The sequence below is a fragment of the Oncorhynchus masou genome, chromosome 31 (genome assembly GCF_036934945.1).
Source record: "Oncorhynchus masou masou isolate Uvic2021 chromosome 31, UVic_Omas_1.1, whole genome shotgun sequence".
Classification (NCBI taxonomy): domain Eukaryota; kingdom Metazoa; phylum Chordata; class Actinopteri; order Salmoniformes; family Salmonidae; genus Oncorhynchus; species Oncorhynchus masou.
In genome coordinates, this window is record NC_088242.1 from 81,754,548 (window position 1) to 81,780,633 (window position 26,086).

A 26,086-nucleotide genomic window follows, 5' to 3' on the forward strand; every position below is an offset into this window, starting at 1 on the left:
TACTGATATGTATTGCCAAACCCTTCCAGTAAGTTTCAGAGGAAAAAAAGTCTTAATTTCGCTCTCCTGTGTGGTTTTGCTGGAGAAGTTACTGCTTCAATAGATTACCGTACTGTGTTCAGAGAAAGTTCACATCCAACATCACCAGGCTGACACAACTTGACATTTCCTTCTTTTGTTTGTGAGAGTACGTCATCTTCATTTCTAACCCAAAGACCTAGGAATAAATTAAAGTTATTAGGATTCAAGTACAGAAAGTGGAAAACTTTACATGCACTAAAAATACTACTTTTGTTTACACTCTGTGGCACAATGAAAACTTGTAACTCACTTATTAACGGCAGATCTACTGCCGGTTCTGTGTCCGCATCGTAGATCTCCTCCTGCTAGAGGAGCTGGATCTGCGGCTCGTGGATTCAGAGGGGTAGGTCACTACCCGGGAGGACCTTCCTCGGGCCTGCAGCCCCTGTGCCTCCCTCATGTCCCTTGCCATCTGAGACAGGGTCTGGCTGGGGTTTGTCTGGAGGCGTTGGAAGAGACTCTCCCTGGTTAAAGTCCTTTCTGGGCAGCTGAAGGTCAGAGCAACCCCAGTGTCTGACTTCATCTCTCTGGAGAAGCCGTCAGAGGTACCGTCAAAACAGCGTCCAATGGCGATCTCTTTTGCCACCCTTGGGTTCTGGTCCGTGACTGTGTAGATGCCATAGTTGTGCCCCAAGGGGTCGACTGGGGCCAGCATGTTGAAGGCATGGGACTCATTGTTCGGTGAGGTAGGGGGGTGCTTGGTGAGATACTCCTTTAAGAGGCTGTTGATGCCCACTCTCCTACAGTTGCCCTGTGGGAGGACTGATATGAGGGACCTATCGACTGCGGCTTGGTCGAAGAGCATACCACTGCACTTGAACTCGAGGCAAGCTGCTGAGATGTTGGCCACGTGCATGTCGCGGGTACTGCGAATGTCTCTGATGCCGTACAGCTGGCCTGCAGTCTCAGGGTGGGTGCCTCCATGGTTCTGTGACCTTATCATAACCTCCCGTTGTCCCTGGATCTTGACCTTGATGAAGCAAGCCCTGAACTCTTGTGGGTTGGGCCACCAAGAGAGGTAGTCACCTGTCCATGATGTTAAGTCGTTCTCTTGAAAGGGCACAACGTTATATTCGTATTTGTCCTTTTCCACTCTGAAGAATCGGAAATGGTTGGCATTGACTTCAGCATTTTCACAGGATATTAAACTCTGGTAGGGGTATATTGGCCCGTTGGTCTCTTCCAAATTATTGGGGTTGGGTTTTGCCAAGTTGATTCTGAAGGCTGTTTTCTTAAGAGCTGGATCATTGTGGTCTGAACGCTGGTAGTCTATCTTGTCTAAATATGGCTGAGACACTCCAATGATGTTTGGGTTCATCTTGGGGGTTGAGGGAGCTGCTTCCAGTTCTTCACCACCCATAATGCCTGTGACGTAAGCTGTGTAAGCATCAGGCACCTGAGCATCACAGAAGGCTGGCAGGCAGGCTCCGTTGTGTCCAGTTATCACACTGTCAAAGCGACCCCATGCTCTGGGGTTAGAGGAAAAGCCAGGCTTGGGCTCCAAGTTTATCAGGCTGATGACCACACCTTCCAACTGCTCAGTGGCCAGGAATTTGTCACTCATGTATGTCCTCACTTTGACGTAGCAGCGGCGGTTCTCAGGCACATCCAGGTTGAAAAGTCGACGCTCCCTGATTTCCATATTACCTATGAGGAAAGTGCGCTCCTCTCGCTTGCGCCGTCCATTACCACCAGATGTGGTCTGAGTGTAGTGAAAGTCACTCTCCTCCTCCCAGACACCTGTGTCTGGGTTGAGGGACCACAGTTTCATTTTGGGAATGTGTTCTTGCATTTTGACGTGCTGCGTGTCGAGGAGTACTTGGACCGCTCCAGCCCCTAGGACTTCCTGGTTCGTATCATCTCTGAAGTCAACGGAAAACATCCCATATGTCCTCAGTGGAAGCATGTCACCCTCATCGTCCACAAAGTTGAGATCACCAGGCGCTGCAGCAGCTGTGGTGATGTTCCTGGGGTCAATGAAGGTGACACTGGCTTTCACCGTACCTTCGTACACCTCCCCATTTTTTTTGTGGAAAGAATTTGGAGGTATGACAATCTGTCCAATGGGGTCCTCTCCTTTGATTTCTCCTAAGTCAATGGTATTTGTCTCTCCAGCATTGATATCAATGGGTTCCTGCTTTCTCATCACCTTCACGTCATGATAAACAGAGCCCCCTCTCTTGTCAAAGATAAACACCTTAGGAGTGTCAATGAATTTTTCTGTGGGATCCACAAAGTTGACCACTAGCCTCTCTGTGTCTGGAGTTATATTGAGCGTGAAACCTCCTTTGTACCCTGTGGTGCCCACTCTCTCCTTGCCAACATACATGTGCCCGAAACGCAGTGGTTCATCGTTGTCAACTGTGACCACCCTGCCACGCACAAGCACCTTGGGCACCACACACTTCAGGCAGCCACACTCAGTCACAGCTTTGATGGGTAGGCTGTAGCTCCCACAGTTGATCACCCGGCTCTCCATCTTCTGGACCCCGCAGCAGTAGCCACCTCCATCCCTGCAGCGCAAGTCGAAGTCCAGGGAGCCTACACACTTGTTGTGGGTGCAGCGGCCAGCGTTGTAGAGCTTAGAGTCAGTCCCAGGCTGAACACAGTCCATGGGCAGCCTAATGAGGTGGTTCTTAGGTGTGGGGTTGCATGCCTGCATGCCTTTAGCTGTGGAATACACAGTGCATAGAGTTAGTAATGAGATTACACATGTTTTATGGATGTAAACACACACATGCATAATGCATATAATGCACACACATTGGCAAGAAAAAGTATGTGAACCCTTTGGAATTACCTGGATTTCTGCATGAATTGATCATCATATTTGATCTGATCTTCATCTAAGTCACAACAATAGACAAACAAAGTGTGCTTAACTAATAACACACAAATTATTGTATTTTTCTTGTCTATATTGAATACATAATTTAAACATTCACAGTGTCGGTTGGGGAAAGTATGTGAATTCCTAGGCTAATGAATTCCCCAAAAGTGAATTGTAGTGAGCTAACCTTGAGTCCAATCAAGGAGACGAGATTGGAGATGTTGGTTAGAGCTGCCTTGCCCTATAAAAAACACTCACAAAATTTTAGTTTGCTATTCACAAAAAGCATTGCCTGATGTGAACCATGCTGCAAACAAAAGAGATCGCAGAAGACCTAAGATAAAAAATTGCTGACTTGCATAAAGCTGGAAAGGGTTACCAAAGTATCTCCAAAAGCCTTGATGTTCATCAGTCCATGGTAAGACAAAATGTCTATAAATTGAGAAAGTTCAGCACTGTTGCTACTCTCCCTAGGAGTGGCCGTCCTGCAAAGATGACTGCAAGATCAAAGCGCAGAATGCTCAACGAGGTTAAGAAGAATCCTAGAGTGTCAGCTAAAGACTTACAGAAATCTCTGGAACATGCTAACATCTCTGTTGACGAGTCTACGATACCACGGAAGAAGGCACTGCTGTCCCAAAAAAACACGTCTGAAGTTTACAAAAGAGCATCTGGATGTTCCCCAGCGCTACTTGCAAAATATTCTGTGGATTGATGAAACTGCAATTGAGTTGTTTGGAAGGAACACACAACACCATGTGTGGATGAAAAAAGGCACAGCACAGCACACGAACATCAAAACCTCATCCCAACTGTAAAGTGTGGTGGAGGGAGCATCATGTTTGGGGCTGCTTTGCTGCCACAGGGCCTGGACAGCTTGCTATCACCAATGTAAAAATGAATTTCCAAGTTCATCAAGACATTTTGCAGGAGAATGTTAGGCTATCTATCCGCCAATTGAAGCTCAATAGAAGTTGCGTGATGCAACAGGACAATGATCCAAAACACAGAAATAAATTAACAACAGAACGGCTTCAAGAGAAGAAAATACACCTTCTGGAGTGGCCCAGTCGGTGTCTTAACCTCAGCCCAATTGAGATGCTGTGACATGAACTCAAGAGAGCAGTTCACACCAGACATCCCAAGAATATTGCTTAACTGAAACAGTTTTGTAAAGAGGAATGGTCCAAAATTCCTCCTGACTGTTGTGCATGTCTGATCCGCAACTACAGAAAATGTTTGGTTGAGGTTATTGCTGCCAAAGGACAGTCAACCAGTTATTAAATCCAAGGGTTCACATACTTTTCCACTCTGCACTGTGAATTTTTACACAGTGTGTTCAATAAGGACATGAAAATGTATAATTGTTTGGGTGTTATTAGTTTAAGCAGACTGAGTTTACGCTCCAGTGTTCCTGTTAGACTCCCTATCCTCTAAAGAAAAAGATTGTTGCAGACAGATGCCTGAATTTCTTCAGGCTAGGGTCCTTTTTCTCAATATCCCCCTGACTGACGTGCCCAAAGTAAACTGCCTGTTGCTCAGGCCCTGAAGCCAGGATGTGCAAATACTTGGTACCATTGGAAAGAAAACACGTTGAAGTTCGTAGAAATGTCATAATAATGTAGGAGAATTTAACACAATAGATATGGTTGGAGAAAATCCCCCCCAAAAAATGAGTGAGAATAATTTGTTTTAGTACTGGGACAAACTATTGGAAATTCATGTTTGGGCGCGCAAGGAAGACAAGATGCACCTGCTAATATTGGTTTCCTATTGAACATACTTCTTTCCATATGAAATATTGTAGTTTGATGACATGTTAGTGTATCTGAGTCAATAGAAACATATTTTGACTTGTTTTAACAAAGTTTTTGGATTCCTTTCTCTGCATGTTGAACGAGTGGATTACTCAAATCGATGGCGCCAACTAAACAGACTTTTTGGGATATAAAGAAGGATTTTATCTAACAAAATGACAATACATGTTATAGCTGGGATCCTTTGTATGACAAATCAGAGGAAGATTTTCAAAGTGTAAGTGAATATTTAATCACTATTTGTAAATTTATGAAACCTGTGCTGGTGGAAAAATATTTTGATGTGGGGCGGCGTCCTCAAACAATCGCAAGGCATGCTTTCGTTGTAATGGTTACTGTAGATTGGACAGTGCAGTTAGATTAACAAGAATTTAAGCTTTCAATTGACACAAGACACTTGTATGTACCTACATGTTTAACCTGTTGAGTGTAGAGGGCAGTATTTTGATGTTTGGATGAAAAACGTACCAAAATTAAACTGCCTCAGGCCCAGAATCTAGAATATGCATATAATTGTCAGATTAGGATAGAAAACACTCTAAAGTTTCCAAAACTGTCAAAATATTGTCTGTGAGTATAACAGAACTGATATTGCAGGTGAAAACCTGAGGAAAATCCAACCGGAAGGGGCTTCTATTTTGAAAGCTCCACGTTCCATAGCCTATCTTCACTCCATTTAAAGGGATATCAACCAGATTCATTTTCCTATGGCTTCCCCATGGTGTGAACAGTCTTTAGACATAGTTTCAGGCTTTTATTTTGATAAATGAGCGAGAAAGATCATATTGCGTAAGGGGATGGCTGGGTGCCAGCAGCGTTTTGCATGCGCAACAGCTTGGAGCAGCCATTTTCTCTCTCTCTCCTACTGAAGAAGCTACAGTCCCTGTTGATATATTATTGATTATATATTGTAAAAACAACCTGAGTATTGATTATAAAAAACGTTTGACATGTTTCTATGAACATTACGGATACTATTTAGAATTTTCGTCTGCGATGTCGTGACCGCTCGAGCCTGTGGATTTCTGAACATAATGCGCCAACCAAATGGAGGTATTTTGGATATAAAAATAATCTTTATGGAAAAAAAGGAACATTTATTGTGTAACTGGGAGTCTCGTGAGTGCAAACATCCGAAGATCATCAAAGGTAAGCAAATTAATATATTGCTTTTCTGACTTTTGTGACCAATCTACTTGGCTGCTAGCTGTTTGTAATATTTTGTCTACTGAGAGAGATGTCCTTCCATAAACGCTTGGTATGTTTTTCCAGAAAAGTTTTATTGAAATCTGACATGCCAGGTGGACTACCAACAAGCTAAGCTGTGTTTTGCTATATTGCACTTGTGATTTCATGAAAATTAAATATTTTTAGTAATTTAATTTGAATTTGGCGCTCTGCAATTCAGCGGATGTTGACAAAAATTATCCCGCTAACGGGATGGGTGCATCAAGAAGTTTTTTGTGACTATTTATTTGAATTGCGCACCCTCTAGCTCCACCGGAGGTTGTCCCGCTAGCAGACGCCTAGCCTGATATATACAGTTGAAATCAGAAGTTTACATACACTTAGTTTAGAGTTATTAAAACTCATTTTTCAACCACTCCACAAATTTCTTGTTAACAAACTATAGTTTTGGCAAGTCGGTTAAGAAATCTACTTTGTGCATGACACAAGTAATTTTTCCAACAATTGTTTACAGACAGATTATTTCACTTATATTTCAATGTATCACAATACCAGTGGGTCAGAAGTGTACATACACTGAGTTGGTTGTGCCTTTAAACAGCTTGGAAAATTCCAGAAAATAATGACATGGCTTTAGAAGCATCTGTTAGGCTAATTGAAATACTTTGAGTCAATTGGAGGTGTACCTGTGGATTTATTTCAAGGCCTATCTTCAAACTCAGTGCCTCTTTGCTTGACATCATAGGAAAATCAAATGAAATCAGCCATGACCTCATAAAAAAATTTGTGGACCTCCACAAGTCTGGTTCGTCCTTGGGAGCAATTTCCAAATGCCTGAAGGTACCATGTTCATCTGTACAAACAATAGATACACAAGTATAAACACCATGGGACCACGCAGCCATCATACCACTTAGGAAGGAGACGCGTTCTGTCTCCTAGAGATGAACGTACTTTGGTGCGAAAGTGTAAATCAATCCCAGAACAACAGCAAAAGGACATTGTGAAGATGCTGGAGGAAACATATACAAAGTATATATACCCACTATATATATCCACAGTAAAACAAGTCCTGTATCGATACAACCTGAAAGGCCGCTCAGCAAGGAAGGAAGCCACTGCTCCACAACCGCCATTAAAAAGCCAGTCTACGGTTTGCAACTGCACATTGGGATCGTACTTTTTGGGGAAATGTCCTCTGATCTGATGAAACAAAAATAGAACTGTTTGCCATAATGACCATCGTTATGTTTGGAGGAAAAGGGGGAAGCATGGGGGTGGCATCATCATGTTGTGAGGAATCTTTGCTGCGGGAGGGACTGGTTCACTTCACAAAATAGATGGCGTAATGAGGTAGGAAAAGTATGTGGATATATTGAAGCAACATCTCAAGACATCAGTCAGGAAGTTAAAGCTTGGTCGCAATGGGTCTTCCAAATCGACAATGACCCCAAGCATACTTCCAGAGTTGTGGCAAAATGGCTTAAGGACAACAAAGTCAAGTTAGTGGAGTGGCCATCACAAAGCCCTGACCTCAATCCTATACAAATGTGTGGGCAGAACTGAAAAAGCAAGCAAGGAGGCCTACAAACCTGACTCAGTTACACCAGCTCTGTGAGGAAGAATGGGCCAAAATTAACCCAACTTATTGTGAAAGCTTGTGGAAGGCTACCCAAAACGTTTGACCCAGGTTCAACAATTTAAAGGCAATGCTACCAAATACTAATTGAGTGTATGTAAACTTTTGACCCACTGGGAATGTGATGAAAGAAATTAAAGCTGAAATAAATAATTCTCCCTACTATTATTCCGACATGTCACATTCTTAAAATAAAGTGGTGATCCTAACTGACCTAAGACAGGGACTTTTTACTAGGATTAAATGTCAGGAATTGTGAAACTGAGTTTAAATATATTTGGCTAAGGTGTATGTAAACTTCCGACTTCAACTGTGTTACCCAATGTGTCATTTCCTGGCCCCTCTGCATAAAAAAACTAATTAAATAACTAAAAGAAACAAAAGGAAAACGGTAGTCCGGTCTTTAAATATGGATGGAATGTTTTATTAAATAACTGGAGTGTAGCCTAATGTTCCCTAGTGATGGGAACCACAATGGGCTGGTAGCATAAAGCAGGTTAATCATTCTTCACTCAGAGCCTTGGTGTTCCAGGTGTTGTTCTTCTATTCACAGGGGCAAATCTCTCAGGCTGCAGAGACTCAGAGCCAGAACATATCCTCCTGTAGAAGCCCGTAGCTGAATGCTTTAGCACACTCCCCCGCGGCCCCTTTTTGTCAATCTATATCGTGGCTAACAAGTAACTGGGGAATACGCACAATGTGTATCTACCCTGCACGGATGTGGAAACTCATACTTGTTTGACTAACAGGATTTATTGACAATCTTGGATTTCACTTCAATAAGGGGAGCTCTGGAGAAGTGGGATTTTGGTTTTTACAGTCTATTATAAATAATGTAAATAATCTCTGTTTAGAAAAGGCTGCTTTATACCAATGTAAACATAATAAAACCTTACTGCCAGATTCTGGAGGCCTTGATATTTTACGATCTTATTTTACTTGGGTGTATTTTTTCGATGTTACAGATACAGTAGATTTTCTGCAGGGTTTTTTCCTCACTGACATTCGGTTTGCTGCAGTGTCTTTTCCTACTGTCCATTCCTACAGGTACAGTACAGGATTTGATGGATAGGGTCTATACGTACCGATAACGCTGAGGAATGCCTGTGAGGACTTGATGCTTCCTGTCTGGCTGCTGGCTTTACAGTAGTAATGTCCTGTCTGCTCAGGCTTCAGGTCTCTCAGCACCAGATCCTCTTCATATTTGAACATGTTCCGGTCCAATAGGGTCCTATTGTGATACCTGGAGAGAAGAACATACCATTAAAAACCTATACTGAAAATGTAATTTTTATAAGTTGTTTAATATAATGTGTTATCTAGTCATGCTTCCCAAAAACATTTGTAAGATTTTTTTCTGGTAAATTAACAAAGGAATGCATGATCATACCAGTAGTATTTGTCTGGCATGGGCTCCCCTGCTGCCTTGCAGCATAACATCACACGCTGTCCCTCATAGCGCACTTTGTCCTCTGGGTGCTTTACAATGTATGGCTTCTCTGCAAAGCAGTAGGAAACAAATCCCTAAAAACCTGCCTCTGGGACTGTTGTGAACGGTACCAAAAAGGTATCCTGATCGAAATGAAACATAATCAGGCCTACAGTTTAAACTCTTCTTGGTCTCCGTACTTATGAACAATGATTGGTGTGGGATTATGGTGAAATACTGCCCTTGTGACTGCATTTATTTTTTATTTAGTTTCCATGTACAGTGGGGCAAAAAAGTATTTAGTCAGCCACCAATTGTGCAAGTTCTCCCACTTAAAAAGATGAGAGAGGCCTGTAATTTTCATCATAGGTACACTTCAACTATGACAGACAAAATGAGAAAAAAAATCCAGAAAATCACACTGTAGGATTTTTAATGAATTTATTTGCAAATGATGGTGGAAAATAAGCATTTGGTCACCTACAAAAAAGCAAGATTTCTGGCTCTCACAGACCTGTAACTTCTTCTTTAAGAGGCTCCTCTGTCCTCCACTCGTTACCTGTATTAATGGCACCTGTTTGAAGTTGTTATCAGTATAAAAGACACCTGTCCACAACCTCAAACAGTCACACTCCAAACTCCACTATGGCCAAGACCAAAAAGCTAAAAAAGGACACCAGAAACAAAATTGTAGACCTGCACCAGGCTGGGAAGACTGAATCTGCAATAGGTAAGCAGCTTGGTTTGAAGAAATCAACTGTGGGAGCAATCATTAGGAAATGGAAGACATACAAGACCACTGATAATCTCCCTCGATCTGGGGCTCCACGCAAGATCTCACCCCGTGGGGTCAAAATGATCACAAGAACGGTGAGCAAAAATCCCAGAACTACATGGGGGGGAACCAGTGAATGACCTGCAGAGAGATGGGACCACAGTAACAAAGCCTACCATCAATAACACACTACACCGCCAGGGACTCAAATCCTGCAGTGCCAGACGTGTCCCCCTACTTCAGCAAGTACATGTCCAGGCCCGTCTGAAGTTTGCTAGAAAGCATTTGGATGATCCAGAAGAAGATTGGGAGAATGTCATATGGACAGATGAAACCAAAATATAACTTTTTGGTAAAAACTCAACTCGTTGTGTTTGGAGGACAAAGAATGCTGAGTTGCATCCAAAGAACACCATACCTACTGTGAAGCATGGGGGTGGAAACATCATACTTTGGGGCTGTTTTTCTGGAAAGGGACCAGGACGACTGATCCGTGTAAAGGAAAGAATGAATGGGGCCATGTATCGTGAGATTTTGAGTGAAAACCTCCTTCCATCAGCAAGGCAGGGTAGCTTGGTGGGGCGGCAGGGTAGCCTAGTGGTTAGAGCGTTGGACTAGTAACCACAAGGTTGCAAGTTCAAACCCCCGAGCTGACAAGGTACAAATCTGTTGTTCTGCCCCTGAACAGGCAGTTAACCCATTGTTCCTAGGCCATCATTGAAAATAAGAATTTGTTCTTAACTGACTTGCCTAGTAAAATAAAATATTGAAGAAATGTGGCTGGGTCTTTCAGCATGACAATGATCCCAAACACAACGCCCGGGCAACGAAGGAGTGGCTTCGTAAGAAGCATTTCAAGGTCCTGGAGTGTCCTAGCCAGTCTCCAGATCTCAACCCCATAGAACATTTTTGGAGGGAGTTGAAAGTCCATGTTGCCCAGCAACAGCCCCAAAACATCACTGCTCTAGAGGAGATCTGGGCCAAAATACCAGCAACAGTGTGTGAAAACCTTGTGAAGATTTACAGAAAGCGGTTGACCTCTGTCATTGCCAACAAAGGGTATATAACAAAGTATTGAGACAAACTTTTGTTATTGACCAAATACTTTTTTTCCACCATAATTTGCAAATAACTTCATTAAAAATCCCACAATGTGATTTTCTGGATTTTTTTTCTAATTTTGTCTGTCATAGTTGAAGTGTATTTATGATGAAAATTACAGGCCTCTATCATCTTTTTAAGTGGGAGAACTTGCACAATTGGTGGCTGACTAAATACTTTTTTGCCCCACTGCATATGTGCATGTAAAGGACTGAACTACTTCAGACTTTCCTCCAGTGGTCCGTATTGTAGTTTTAAATGTTCTTACCCTAGTCTGGCTACAGTAGATGGATGGTTATAATGATAGACTGACTGGCTCAAAGCAGTACTAAGTACATAGAGTACATACTTCATCATTGGGCTATTTGTTGATATTACTAACTTAGTATAACTCACCTGCGTACTTTAGGACTGCCCGTACCCAGGATGACCCACTGCTGTTGCTGGAGGTGGATGCAGTGGCCGGGGCAAACTTCTCCTTCCTGATGTAGAGCTGGCTGGGGGAACTGGAGCAGACCCCTGGGAGCCTGAAGAGGCCTTTGGCGTCAGTGCGGGTACGGATTATCTTGGGTCGGCTGGCCAGCGCTATCCTGGCCCCCATCACGGGGACACCGGTCATACTAAGTACCTCTCCTTGGAGCATGTGGCCCACACACACACAGCGGCTACAGTCCTCACTGGGACGGCCATCGGGACACTCACGCTTACATTTGGCTGCAGACACACATACATACACAATAACACCCACACACAATACATTCAGCATACTTTTACACATGATTAGAATGATTATTCAGATTCTACAGCCATATTGTGTATGTTTCTTTAGATTTACGACTTACTCGGGCATGGATATTTCCCACATTTCTGGATTTCAGCTGCTCGTCCAACACACTGCACTGTTATAGAGGTTCTCACACAGGTCCTCCTTCTGATCCTGCGACCCTTGCCGCAGGTCACTGAGCATGCTCCCCACGTACCCCACTGAGTCCACTTGGCTAGTCAAACCACAGAGACATGGGACATAAACATGAATGATCCATATAATGTAACTGTAGCTTCAAGGAAAGGTGAAAGGAAAGATGCATTGTAACAAAATATTATCACAGGACTTTTGCCAGGCTACTGGTCACCTGATGAAAGTGTGCCGTAACAGAGTTGTTACATATCAGGTAGTTTCCTCCTCTTTCTGGGAGACAGTGCTGCTGATGACGGTTAGAGAGGGAAGTGCACAGTGACAGCCTTCTCCTGATCAAAGCCCCTGCAGCTTTATGAACATCGAAGGTGTGTTGACGATGGTGACAGATAATTGTTAGAAGCCCATGTTAGGGAGAAGTTAGCAAAACTGTGGCATGTGGAGAAGATGGTTTAATGTACATTCTTAGGAAAAAGGTGATATCTAGAACCTAATAGGGTTATTCAGCTGTCCCCATAGGAGAACCCTTTGAATAACTATTTTTGGTTCCAGGTAGAATCCTTTTGGTTCCATGTAGAACCCTTTACATAGAGGGTTCTACATTGAACCAAAAATGGTTCTCCTATGGACCCTTTTTCTAAGTGGTTCAGCATTGGCTCTACTGTGGCCGTAGTCACTGTATTCATTAACAGCCGCATACTGCAGCTCCATCTCAGATCTGTTGTGATTGTCTTCATGTCAATAATGACCCTGATCAGCTGATCAGTCTCTGGTAGTGAATGAATTACCTAAAATTATAATTAATATGATTGGCTTGATGTTAAATATTGGCATGGTATGTACACTGTAGGTCTATGTGTAGGTTGTGTTGGGAGGATACCTTCACATGGCAGGGTGGCACACTCCATCCTCTCTGTCTGGGGCCCCTGGCACGGCGGAACCAGTAGCAAGGGCATGGGCTGGATGCTCATACACTTCCTCTGACGGACCTGAATGCCCACGTCATTACAGGCTGTAGCAGAGCAGGGGCCCCAGGCAGACCAGTCCATCCAGTAGGCCTGAACTGGACACACAAGACAAGACATTGTGACAAGGGTGAGTATGGAATCCACATAGAAATAGAATTGGTAGAATGGTCACAGACCTAAAATTCCAGTCCTGGACTGAGAATTACTAATGTAGGATCTTAATTTGATCACTCTTTTGGAAATGCAAACGTGTAGTGTACTCAAGGTTTAAAAAGGCTTCAAAAGTTTGTAATTTCCACTTTAAACTGTCACTTGATATGATTTGCCCTAACAAAAAATGTTCATTAATGATAATCCACATCATAATTCAGCCTTCTTGTTGCTGCAGGATTATTTTCTAGCTGTAGCAAACTGTCTCAAATTAAGATACGTCATCTTTATGTAAGTAACGTAGTTTGGAGTTTGAAAAAATAAGTCCAGGACTTTTTTTTGGGGGGGGGGGATGTGGACAGACTCGGTATACAAATCCCAAAAGAAAGAAATGATCACATTTCAATACATTTTTATAGAAAGTTAGCAAAAATAGATAAGATCTTGCTACCATGGAAAGGAAAATACCTGTCTATTTGTGGAACAATCACCCTGATTAACTCTTTAGCCATATCACAGTTTAACTATTTGCTTATGGTTTTGCCTACACCCAGTGACCTGCTTTTTAAATTATATGATGGAATGGCAATTTTATTTGGAATGGCAAGCCAGACAAAATTTAAAGGGCCTATTTATATAACGAATATGAATTCGGAGGGCAGAAATTATTAAATATTAAAGCATTAGTCCTCTCACTAAAGGCATCAGTCATACAAAAGTTATACTTAAATCCAAACTGGTTCTCTAGTAAATTGGTAGGAATGTCTGACCCCATGTTCAAGAATGGCCTTTTCCCCTTTATTCAGATTACAACTGCTCACTTTCGGGTGTTTGAAAAGGAAATAATCTCCAAAATATCATATTTTTCTTTTAAAGCCTTAGAATGTTGGTTGCAATTTCAGAATAATCCACCTGAAAAGACAGAACAAATAATACAACAAATACTATGGTTAAACTCAAATATACTAATTGATAAAACAAAATGTATTTTTCGATGAAATGTTGAAAAAAAGGTAGAATTTTAGTGAATGATATCATAACTAGGACATGCAGCTAACTCAGACATATGAAAATGTCTGCTCATACACAAAATTACAACCAACTAATTGCAGCATCACCACAAAAATGGAAGAGGCAAGCAGAAGGGGATAAAAGTAAGGAATTTGTCTGTCGGCCCTGTATTAAAGAACATAAATGGTTAAAGAAAAGTGTGATAAATAAAAACATATACCAATTTCATTTAAGGATGAAAAACTTGACAGCTGTGCCATATAAATTGCAAAATAGATGGGAAGAGAATTTCGATGTACCCATTCCATGGCACATGGTTTATGAAATGACACGCAAAGCAGCGTCGGATTCAAAACTTCGAATTTATCAATTTAAATTACTGTACAAAATTCTTGCAACCAATAGAATGTTATATACAGTATATGGGGGATACAATCTTCCCAGCTCTGCTGTGAGGAGGCAGAGTCATTAGATCCTTTATTTTGGTACTGTCCATATGTAGCTTGTTTATGGTCACAGGTCCAGGAATGGCTAAATAATTGCAACATTTGCCTAGAACTAACGCTGCAGATAGCAATACTGGGTGATTTGAAAAGCCATGGTCAATCAAACAATAATATTATTATTATTATAGCAACAAAAATGTATCTTTAATTCTCTATCTGTAGAAGCTATGAGAATAGAAAGGTTCAGTACTTTTGTGAAACATCACAGCACAGTTGGAAAATATATGGCAAATAGAAATCCAAAATGGATGGTGTTAAGGGATAGATGGGAGGGGTTGTATGGAGCTGAAGGGTGGGACTAATAACAAGATAACCAATGTAAAACATACGGGCCTGTCAAATGTATATAGGTTCAGAAATTCTGTGAAATAGCACAGTTACAAATAGAAATCAAACTGGATGGACATCAGAAATGGAGGAAGGACATAAAAACAAAGAAAATATAACTATTGTAAAATAGATTGTGTCTGTAAAATGTATATAATATGTATAAACTGAAGGTAGAAACCTAAGTGTTATTATTTATTAGTTTACTCCAATTGGGGGAAAGTTGGTAGGGTTTGATGGAAATAAAGTGGCCAATGCAGTGCAGCAGATGCCTGGCTTAAGTGGCTTTATCTCCACTGAGGTTCTGTTTCGACTTAGTATACAGCACAGTAACTAAGGGTGACGGATAGTTGGCTAATCCCCTCACAAAATTCCTTTATCCCCTAAGCACAGTATGGGTTCAGAATCCTTAACACAAAGCTATTATAGCACATCTACTTTATAACCCATGTGAATGGGGCATGGTGCATGGTGGTCTGTGGGTACCTGGTGGGCACTGGAAGCGGACGTAGTAGTTGGAGCAGATGCGTCCGTAGGGCTGCTCCTTGTTGATGCACCAGAAGCCCTTCTCCAGGCTGGAGTGAGTCACCTCCCCAGTCTCTGTTGCTGCTACCCAGTCCGTGGTGCGGGCCTCCATGGCCACCGGCCGGGCACACACCCTCTCCCTGTAGTAGAACTGGATGGCTTCTAACCGCTCGTAGTCTCCATTCCCCCCTGGATGGTCGATGTTGAACCAGGACGTCCATTCAGTCACGCCTGCCATACATGCAGATTGGGTGAAGGGAGACATAGACAAGGAGATACGGATCACGACTGGGGGGTAAGGTTGCACAGTTTGTTTTTATTTACTCCTTTTTCTCCCTAATTTCATGGTATACAATTAGTAGTTACAGTCTTGTCTCATCACTGCAACTCCCGTACAGACTCGGAGAGGCGAAGATCGAGAGCCGTGCGTCCCCCGAAACACAAGCCAACCAAGCCGCACTGCTTCTTAACACAATGCCCACTTAACCCAGAAGCCAGCCACACCAATGTGTCGGAGGAAACATTGTACACCTTGCGACTGTGTAAAGCATGCACTGCGCCTGGACCGCCACAGGATTAGTTAGTGCTAGAAGGGACAAGGACATCCCTGCCGGCCAAACCCTCCCCTAATCCAGATGATGCTGGGCCAATAGTGCACCACCCCATGGTTTCTTCCGGTCGCGCTGGCTGCGACAGAGCCTGGACACGAACCCAGAATCTCTAGTTGCACAGCTAGCACTGATTCACAGTGCCTTAGACCACTGCGCCACTCACAAGGCCGAAGGTTGCACAGTTTAAGAGAATAGTCTGCTACTGTCATTGTCTGGTGTGTAGAGACACCCAGGGGAGCCTGCGTTGACCAAACTCTTTCCAAGCCAACTCAGAAGGCAGATGAGGAGTGTCATGTCGTCTAGCTTTTGTCTGCCACATGTTCAACTCTTAGGTTTTCCAAAGATGTGAAGAAACAGCCTCACTGCATTGCATTAGCAACATACCATGGATCTCTGAATAATAGATTTCATAATTGGAACGAGCCCCTTGGGGGGCATCGAGATAAAAGTGAAGTGATCTATTGGTGGACATTGTCAAGATGTGTGCTCACCGTGCTGTGTGCTATCGTCGGTAAACATTCTCAACAGACATAGTGACCCCTCTCTCTAGTCTCTCTGTTCATTTAAAAGCCAGTGGTTTTCAACCCTGTGGTGACATTAGGTATTTAGTTTTAATTTCCTGTATCTGGATAATGTGTGTGTTGGCTTACATATTAATTTGGACTGGATTTAATGAATAGTTGCTTAAATTAAACTGCACTCGTGTGAATATAAAGTAGACTCCATGCTATTGTTTGCTCTGATATGATCCTGGCAGGTTAACATCATTGTTTCATTCCACCAGACTGCTCATTCAAAGGAGTGAGACTGAATGTAAGCATAATGGAATGTGAGAGCTGAGTGGGAACTGAACATTGATTACACATTAGAAACAGGGTATAGTTGATGAATTGGAGAAGGAGGGGTGGGGCTCATAGAGTCTCAACATTGGCCTTGGACTGGAAATGGACTTGACACCTAAATATGATGGGTTGTATGTATAAATGTTACTAGTATGTAATAAAACTGTAAAAATTGATTTTCTGCACTTGCCATGGTGTGTAAAGCCTGGCAGTTTCAGTACATCAAAGGAAGGAAACCCCTCTGTCTGAGGCAGAAGACACATTGTTGAGTAAGTTTTCCCTCCTCAGGTTGTATAGGTCAACCAGGTGGTATTAGGAGTGAGCTCACTCACCTGTGGTCTGCTGTGGCTCAGTCAGCAAGTTGTAGGCCAGCTTCCTGCTCCTGTCTGTCTGACTCCACTTCCTGAGCAGGGAGCTGTTCCTGAAGGGCCCTGGATGGGGAGAACCACACCATGAATACAACCTATCACTATGACCAGCAGGGCCCAACCTTACCTGCACCGCTGCACCACTACCACACTGTAACACTGTAACAGTGACCTCGGGGCTCTGCTCAATGGATCCACCAAGTTTTACAATGGGGAGAACCAGATTTATGAAAGCCGGTTTTCGAGTCTGCGGACCTACTTGTCTGAGGAGTTGGTCCTCGGCATGTTCTCATCAATTTGACAGTGTCTGTGAATGTGAAAGGAATGTCTACGTCTCACTCCACGGGCTGTGGTTGAAGGCCAGGGAGAAGTTTTGGTGTGGGACACCCGATCTTGGTGCATTGACGCTGGGGTGTCTGTGTTTCCAGATCCCCCGGCCTTGTCAGGTTGCCACAAGAATACAAAGACAAGCCTGGTTCTCTTTTACCGCCCCCGCGAGCTAGCTAGGTGCCAGCAATCAGTCTGGAAGACCTCCATCCAGATGTGTGTGAGAACACCTGATATCACACACACACACACACACACACTAGTCAGAAGACTACACCACAGTCCAAGCACGTTCAGTTTTTTCTCAACGAAACACTGTCCTGTCTCATTAAGGACCTGGGGCCATGTGGAAAATCTCTCTCTCTCTCTCTCTCTCTCTCTCTCTCTCTCTCTCTCTCTCTCTCTCTCTCTCTCTCTCTCTCTCTCTCTCTCTCTCTCTCTCTCTCTCTCTCTCTCTCTCTCTCTCTCTCTCTCTCTCTCTCTCTCTCTCTCTCTCTCTCTCTCTCTCTCTCTAATCAGAAGCCAATGAATGAGATGGAGCCTCTATAAAGGGAGATGGACTGGAGGGAGAGTGATGGAGGGAGGGAAAGTGGGAAGGACAAGCAGAGATGATTCCTCATGGTTTCTCAATGAGCCACGTACCAGAGGTTACATTCCTCCACTCTCTGAGGGAAACCTTGTCTATGTCTGGTGGTGTGATAGTGTGTCTGAAACTGTATGTGTCTTCGAGCTAGTTTTCTGGCTGCCCTCTTTGAAACAAGTCCTGGCTGGTGGGTCCCTACAAAGCCCAAACGTCCCCCCTTAAATGAACACATCTCCATCAATAAAGCCAGGAAGCAAGTGGTTAAGGGCGCTGCACTGCAGCGCCAGCTGTGCCACCAGAGACTCTGGGTTCGCGCCCAGGCTCTGTCGTAACCGGCCGCGACCGGGAGGTCCGTGGGGGGACGCACAATTGGCATAGCGTCGTCCGGGTTGGGGAGGCATTGGACGGTAGGGATATCCTTGTCTCATCGCGCACCAGTGACTCCTGTGGTGGGCCGGGCACAGTGCACGCTAACCAAGGTTGCCAGGTGCCCGGTGTTTCCTCCGACACATTGGTGTGGCTGGCTTCCGGGTTGGATGCGCACTGTGTTAAGAAGCAGTGCTGCTTGGTTGGGTTATGTATCGGAGGACGCATGACTTTCAACCTTCGTCTCTCCCGAACCGGTACGGGAGTTGTAGCGATGAGACAAGATAGTAGCTACTAACAATTGGATACCACGAAATTGGGGAGAAAAAGGGGGTAAAATAAAAATGTAATAAAAATTTATATCAATAAATACATAATAATAATAAAGCCCGGATGCTGAGGAGACCCATTGAGACACACACAGCTGAGAGGAATCAGCTCACGTAAGCCATCCGTTAGTCGTGACTTGTCTACCATATGCTGCCAATATGCCTCACTTTCCCCTCTTTTCCACCTCATCCCGTCTCAGATACGGTTTGGCCTTGATCCATCAGTCATCTCTACATCTGCCTTCTCTTCCCTTCTCTGACTTTCCTCTCTATCCTCATCTGATCTTGTCATTATGCTGGAATGGCCCATGCAGCAACGTAGCCAGTTGTGATATTACACACACTCACGTCCCACATGTGCAGCGTCAAGCAAGGGCTGACAGCGGAGACGTGTGTCCTTTCTTTCGGTTCCCAACCGCCTGCCTGAAGCCATCGTGGCCTGAGAAAGCCATTCCCACCACGGACTGTCTCACGGCCTGCCTGACTGACTAGCTGGATGTCTGTGAGAGCGCTTACCACTTTAGGAGGTCCACCGCTGAGTTTATGGACACAGTCACAAAGACCCAAAGCAGAGGCAAGTTTCAGTCCCAGCTATTTATTGCTGACTGTGGGTCTTTTTTTGTTACGCCAACACTATTCTCTTCCAATTTTATGGCTTTGGAGCATTTTTTCCTAGTATGGTCTTCAACCCAGTGAATGGCTTCTCTTACAAGTGGTATTATGTAAGTTCCAGGTCAGTCTTTGCAGTCTGCTTAAACCAGACTGACCTCTGCCCTCAGCTTTGCAGGCCTACATACTGCAGCTGTGTGTTTAACAGTAAAGCAAGGGGCTATCTTTCAATGCAAGGTGGGCTTTTCATATCTGGCTTGATACTGTAGATTATAGACAGGGGTTTTAATATTTGATTGACATGATGGAATCACTGGCTAAATAGAAACAAATGTCTCTCCGCATAACCTCTGCACTGCAGGTGTGCCCATGCGGGCTTGGACACACTTCCAAGTGACGTTGTCATATTAACAATCTACTGGACAGAGAACTGCACTATTACCAGCCTTGGATACTCCATCATGGGCACATTGCTTACACTTATCACTTCAAGATGTTTGATATTGAAGCCTAAACCATTAAAAGATTTCAAGAGTAATTTAATGAGGTGCATAATGGCATTAAAGATTTTTATGTCGGAATCCATATTTAATATAATACAAACCCGTCAGCCTTGCAACTTCAGTGATGGCAGTTGTCCACTGGCTCCAGTAGTTGACTTTGACTATTTAACGTTCCTTTGAGTGGCTTGTTAACACTTTATATGTGAATTTAAAAAGCCAGTGATTTTATATGTGCTGTTTCATGCTAATGGTACGTCAGTGGCGTTACCTCATCCAAAACATGTTGAAACACACTGTTATGTTAGAGGAAACACACTTAAACTTAACTGGATTTCCTCCTTTGTTTGAGGTCCTTACTCCTGTTTAACTTTCCCTAATAGAGACCTCTCTACTACATCAACACCACCAACAAGATACGGAAAGAGGTCAAAGTATAGTCCCATGCAATGGAACCAATACATTAGCAATGGTTCCAAGTATGTTTCTGTGCCTATTAGCAGACCCTCTTTCTCCCCCTTAATATAGACACACAGGCTAGCTTCTCTCAATATAGACACACAGGTTAGCTTCTCTCAAAATAGACACACAGGCTAGCTTCTCTCAATATAGACACACAGGTTAGCTTCTCTCAAAATAGACACACAGGCTAGCTTCTCTTAATATGGACACACAGGCTAGCTTCTCTCAATATAGACACACATGTTAACTTCTCTTAATATAGACACACATGCTAGCTTCTCTTAATATAGACACACAGGCTAGCTTCTCTCAATATAGACACACAGGCTAGCTTCTCTTAATGTAGACACACAGGCTAGCTTCTCTTAATATAGACACACATGCTAGCTTCTCTTAATATAGACACACAGGCTAGCTTCTCTTAATATAGACACACAGGTTAGCTTCTCTCAATATAGACACACAAGTTAGCTTCTCTCAAAATAGACACACAGGCTAGCTTCTCTCAATATAGACACACAGGTTAGCTTATCTTAATATAGACACACAGGTTAGCTTCTCCTAATATAGACACACAGGCTAGCTTCTCTTAATATAGACACACAAGTTAGCTTCTCTTTATATAGACACACAGGCTAGCTTCTCTCAATATAGACACACAAGTTAGCTTCTCTTAATATAGACACAGGCCAGCTTCTATTAATATAGCCATACAGGCTAGCTTCTCGTAATAAAGCTGAATACCATGCAATGTTAAATTAGTGATGGAGACGAACTCTCAACTGGGTGTTAGAATTTCTACGTCAGATCCAGTATTGTCTCAAGCTCCCCTCTGCCTGCTTCTGCGCTTGCACTGCTTTGGCCATTCTGGTGCCAATGCCTGGTGTGGCTGGCATTGTTGTGTCTGCTGGACTCTGATACTTATTCTGGGGATCTTGCCACTATAAAGTGGTGCTGGGCTTTAGTTACAGGGTACACAAGGACTCAAACATCTATTAATACTGCAGGCCCTTCTAAATGCCATTCTCCTCTCCTGTTGCCTTCTCAGACGGGTGTTTTCCGAGACAGAGCATGCACACTCGGCAGCAGCCAGATACTAATAAAAAGTTGCAGAAAATGAAAAAATAAGTTTTGAAGTTACCCAGAGAAATGACTTCAGTAGTCAGATTAGACAGATTGCCAACCCAAATCTGCCTGGGCTGAGACACAGGCCTTTCAGCAGGTCTGGATATTGTTTAAAATATTCCAGAGCCTTACAAGAAGAAAATGTAAAAACACTTTTCTGTGTTATGTAACAGCTTGGATGGAGTGGTGGCTCACGGGTGTCACGCCCTGACCATAGAGAGCCTTTTAATGTCTCTATTTGGTTTGGTCAGGGTGTGGTTTGGGGTGGGCATTCTACGTTTAGTTTTTCTCTGATTTTGTATTTCTATGTTTTGGCGGGTATGGTTCTCAATCAGGGACAGCTGTCTATCGTTGTCTCTGATTGGAAACCATACATAGGTAGCCCTTCTTCCCTCCTTTCTTTGTGGGAAGTTGTTTTTTGGATTGTTTATTGTTTTTGTCGGCGTCATAATAATAAAAGGAATATGTACGCTCACCACGCTGCACCTTGGTCCTCTTCTTTCAACGGCCATGACAGCGGGGCTGAGCACTGGGCTGAATGTTGAGCGTCTCTCCACATAGTGTTGATGCAACTTTTCCATGCCACAGCCCCACACTTAATTGTAATAACAGGTGTGTGCAGTGAAGTGTTAGAGCACTGGAAACATCCGTCACCTGGCCTTATTAAGATTTAAGCAATAAGGAGATATTTGTTCAAAATCAGAAGCATTTTATTTAGACAAAGGTTTGTGTCAAACCAATGGACATTAAATGATTGCCCAGAAAGTGTGCATGTGTACTTATGCATGTGAGTTTTTATGCCATGGCCTTGCAGACATGTGGAAGTTGTTTTGTTTAGTTGGCCTATTATCTGGCTGAGGTGTGCTGTGGTAGAAGAATCAGATGGTCTCTCTCTCTCTGCTTTCTCCCTCCATCAATCTTGGCTTCAGGGCTGGTTGTGGAGCCACTGACTGATTCTTGGTCAAAGGCATATGTGCCTCATTATACAGTTTTGCCCCTGACATGAACTAATGATGCAAATCCACCACAAGATTTGGCGGGATTTTAAAAAAGAACACAGAGGCTTTGTGTTCTTTATGTGATTTTTTTCTACCGCACTGCATTTCCTCATTCAGGCTATAAAAAAAACAATTGGCCTCGATGGTATTTCCACATTAAGTCCACTGCAAGTGCTCACCTGGGTTTCTGCAATGGGTATACACGAGCTCTAGAAAGAACTGCTTCTTGAGCATTAGCCTAGTCCTCTGCCTCAAAGAAATGTTTGTGCACTTTCATCCTCAAACGCAGGCATCGCATCTTCAAACGGTAGTCAGCCATTTGGGCCTTCACGTGATGATTGCTGGGAATACAAGGGACTTTGATCCCTTTCTTCTCCCTCCCATTCTCATTTAAGTCAATGGGCTACACATCCTGATGTGGGATTTGTGGTTTAGCTGGACCACTGCTCTCCAGTCAGTCTGTGGCCAGCATCTGGAGAATGAGCTAGTCCCTCTGAATGAAGCCAATTAGCACAGGGACAACATTGACTTTGGAGCTCTGAGACTGCTTCTTCATGGTCCCAGTTGGCCCACCTCCACCTCTATCCCGAGACTGGTATGGAGATTACAGTTCATTACGGGCAGCATGTGTGGCATCTGGCTCTTTAAAACACTCCACTAAGACCTGAGACTTAGTTTAGCTTGATTGATAGTCACAGTGTTCCATTTCGGTATAGTCCATTTCGGTATTGCATCCAGGAGCAGAAGCTGTCTCTTCAAATAGGGAAAACACATCATAAATCTTTGAACTCTGAGCAGGATGGGGATAATGATGGAGGGAAAGTGATAGAGAAGGAGCAGGAGGGGAAAGGAAAAGTAAAAGGAAAAAGTGAGACAGGGAGAGGGGAAACCAGAGAGAGTCATTTCACCTGTCAGTTAGGTGAGAAAGTGGGATAGAGGATTTGTGTTTACTTGTTTCATTGATGAGTGCTGACTTGGTGAGTGCTGACTTGGTGAGTGCTCCAGCCGGCGGGTAATGTATCGAGGTGAGATGGGGACAAATACAACCCATGTCTGCCACAATGTGTTGGCAAGTGAATACATCACTATCCATTCTATCAAACACCTAGTCAGTGTGATAATTTTCCTGAACAGGCAAAACTATCCAGTACTTGCACTGAATTCTTAAAGAATCCCAAGGCTGTCCATCCATTATAACACACTTACTGTATAATAACTAGTTTACTGTCAATTTCACACACCCCTCAAATTGAGGGGCCCTGATCCCTACAAAGGCATTATATAATCGCCCCCAGAGAAACATGTGTTACCCCTAACATCCATCTGCTTCTCATTAACATGACAATACAATGAGAGTGCTGATGACTTGACACAGCATGATTAACACTTCCAGTGGTGGGACATCCCTGCAGAGACAGACAGCCCCCCTGTGGTGCTACAGTGTGATCTCACCATTCACAACTAAAGAACCACTACTGGTCCAACGCTGACATCCACTGGGATAGGCTACTTTCTCACCTTGCAAAGTTTAGGTTCAGGAAGACAGAGATGTGTGCAAGTATTTCTAATAATTGATTTGATTGGTTTATTTTTATTTTAGTGCCATACACCGTTTGGTGCCAAGACACTATTTCTTAAAGTACATGTGCACAAAACTCAAAACAAAATTAAATGTAACAAATTCAAATTTAAAAATAGTAATCGTAACTAATAACATTTTTTTTAAACGTTCAAATGGAAGGGCTAGATCTGTCGCTATTTTCCTCATAACAACCTCAATTCATCGGGGCATGGATTCTACAAGGCGTCAAAAGTGTTCCACAGGGATGCTGGCCCATGTTGACTCCAATGCTTCCCACAGTTTTGTCAAGTTGGCTGGATGTCCTTCAGGTGGTGGACCATTCTTGATACACACGGGAAACTGTTGAGCGTGAAAAACCCAGCAGCGTTGCAGTTCTTGACACACTCAAACTGGTGTACCTGGCACTTACTACCATACCCTGTTCAAAGGCACTTAAATATTTTGTCTTGCCCATTCACCCTCTGAATGGCACACATACACAATCCATGTCTCAATTGTCACGAGGCTTAAAAATCATTCTTTAACCGGTCAACCTCCCCTTCATCTCCACTGATTGAGGTGGATTTAACAAGTGACATCAATAAGAGACATTGCTTTCACCTAAATTCCCTTGGTCAGTCTATGTCATGGAAAGAGCAGGTGTTCTTAATGTTTTGTACACTCAGTGTTTTATGTGCCACTTTCTATAAACTTTTTAATTGGGTGTCAGTCAGACCTTAGGTGCGGGTAAAGCTTAAAGCAGCAGCACGTAAAGATATAAGCATATTTCTTTTTTAATTAGCCATGGGAGGAGGGTGATGGAAGAGAAGTTAATTTGCATATCTACTGGCTGATAATTGAGGCTGTGTGAGTTTAGTTTGTGCCCTCGTGTCCCACTTATTTCTCTCTCAGTCAGGTGACTGCAGGCACGGGTGGAATGGTGGCGTGGGTCTACCTTAATCCATGTAGTGCCTTCACTGCAAACACACACGCACAGAGAGAGAGAGAGTGCTACACTGACCTTCAAGGTGTTATATGTATTGTAAATCTTCTGAATGGCACAAATACACAATCCTTTGCTCAATTGTCTCAAGGCTTAGAAATCCACCTTTAACCTGTCTCCTGCCCTTCAACTACACTGATTGACGTAGATTTAACAAGTGACATCAATAAGGATTAATAGCTTTCATCAGGACTCACCTGGTCGGTCTGTCATGGAAAGAGCAGGTGTTGCTCATGTTTTTTCCACTCAATGTATACTTTTATGTCATAAGAATGAGCTACTACAGACAAGCAGTGGATCATTGACAGCATGTGTCAGAATGATGAAGCTGTTCAGGCTTCAGGGTTGAATTGGCTATTATTGGCTAATGTCATTGAGTAATGACATTGCCTACCACAGCTACAGTTAAATGGCATGCAAGACAATGGCAATGATACAAAACACAGTGGCAGTGTTACGAAGAACCTATTCTAAAATGTCCTGGAAAATGAGTTCTGCTGATGAGTACACAAACAATTTCAATGACTTTTTGTGGGATATGTAAAAAGGCAGAGTGATATAATTATTTGCACATGAATAATGAATCTGAACTAACATCACATTTTGAGGAGGACATTAACTTGACATACCTTGAGCCGCTGCCACTGCCACCAGGAAAGACAGGAGTAGTGACACTTTTGTAACGTCCCACATGGTGTCCCACAATCACACACTTGGATGCTTTCCTTCTCTCTCTCTGCGTGTATTATATTATCAAGTCAAGAGGAAATTTTGTTGTTCTTCAAAATGTCAGGCTACAGAGTCTGAGTGCTCTTAGGTGTGAATGATGGTGGTTGGAAACCTGCCTCTGTCCCTAAACCCAGCCATATGAAGATTGTAAATTAGACGGGGAACAGGAGTCTTAAAAGAAGGGACACCCAGAGTGCAGTCTAATCCAACCCCCCTCTGCTCACCATTGGCCAGTGCTCTCTCACATCTGTGTCTTCCATAACACTCCCAAAAGAATGCAGGAGAGAGCGGGCGGAATATTACCTCAAATAAAAGGGTGTTTTTTTACTTTCCCCAGAGTAAGATTTCATCGGTTCTGTCTGGATTGTAATACGTTTTTGGGCTGTTACTGAAGGTTGTATCCACCAGAG

The 26,086-nt window shown here is 43.2% G+C and overlaps 1 protein-coding gene across 1 annotated transcript; it reads right to left on the reverse strand.

Annotated features, from left to right (window-relative positions):
* On the reverse strand, window positions 1–25,800 carry cilp2 (cartilage intermediate layer protein 2). The gene is made up of 10 exons (XM_064952180.1): window positions 25,577–25,800; window positions 17,049–17,147; window positions 15,225–15,494; window positions 12,657–12,839; window positions 11,703–11,858; window positions 11,257–11,574; window positions 8,946–9,054; window positions 8,641–8,798; window positions 332–2,751; window positions 1–217 (listed from the first exon to the last, which is right to left on the reverse strand). The coding sequence occupies exons 1-9, from the start codon at window positions 25,638–25,640 to the stop codon at window positions 347–349; spliced, it is 3,762 nt and encodes a 1,253-aa protein (XP_064808252.1). The 5' UTR covers window positions 25,641–25,800; the 3' UTR covers window positions 1–217; window positions 332–346.
* Window positions 25,801–26,086: the final 286 nt, after the last annotated feature.

Bases quoted from the DNA above. Each gene is read 5' to 3' on its own strand.
- cilp2 (XM_064952180.1), bottom strand. From the start codon at position 25,640: ATGTGGGACGTTACAAAAGTGTCACTACTCCTGTCTTTCCTGGTGGCA. The intron at 9,055-11,256 runs GTGAGTTATACT...ACTGCTTTGCAG, and splicing joins GGCAGTCCTAAAGTACGCAG to AGAAGCCATACATTGTAAAG. The intron at 8,799-8,945 runs GTATGATCATGC...TCTTCTCTCCAG, and splicing joins ATGCCAGACAAATACTACTG to GTATCACAATAGGACCCTAT.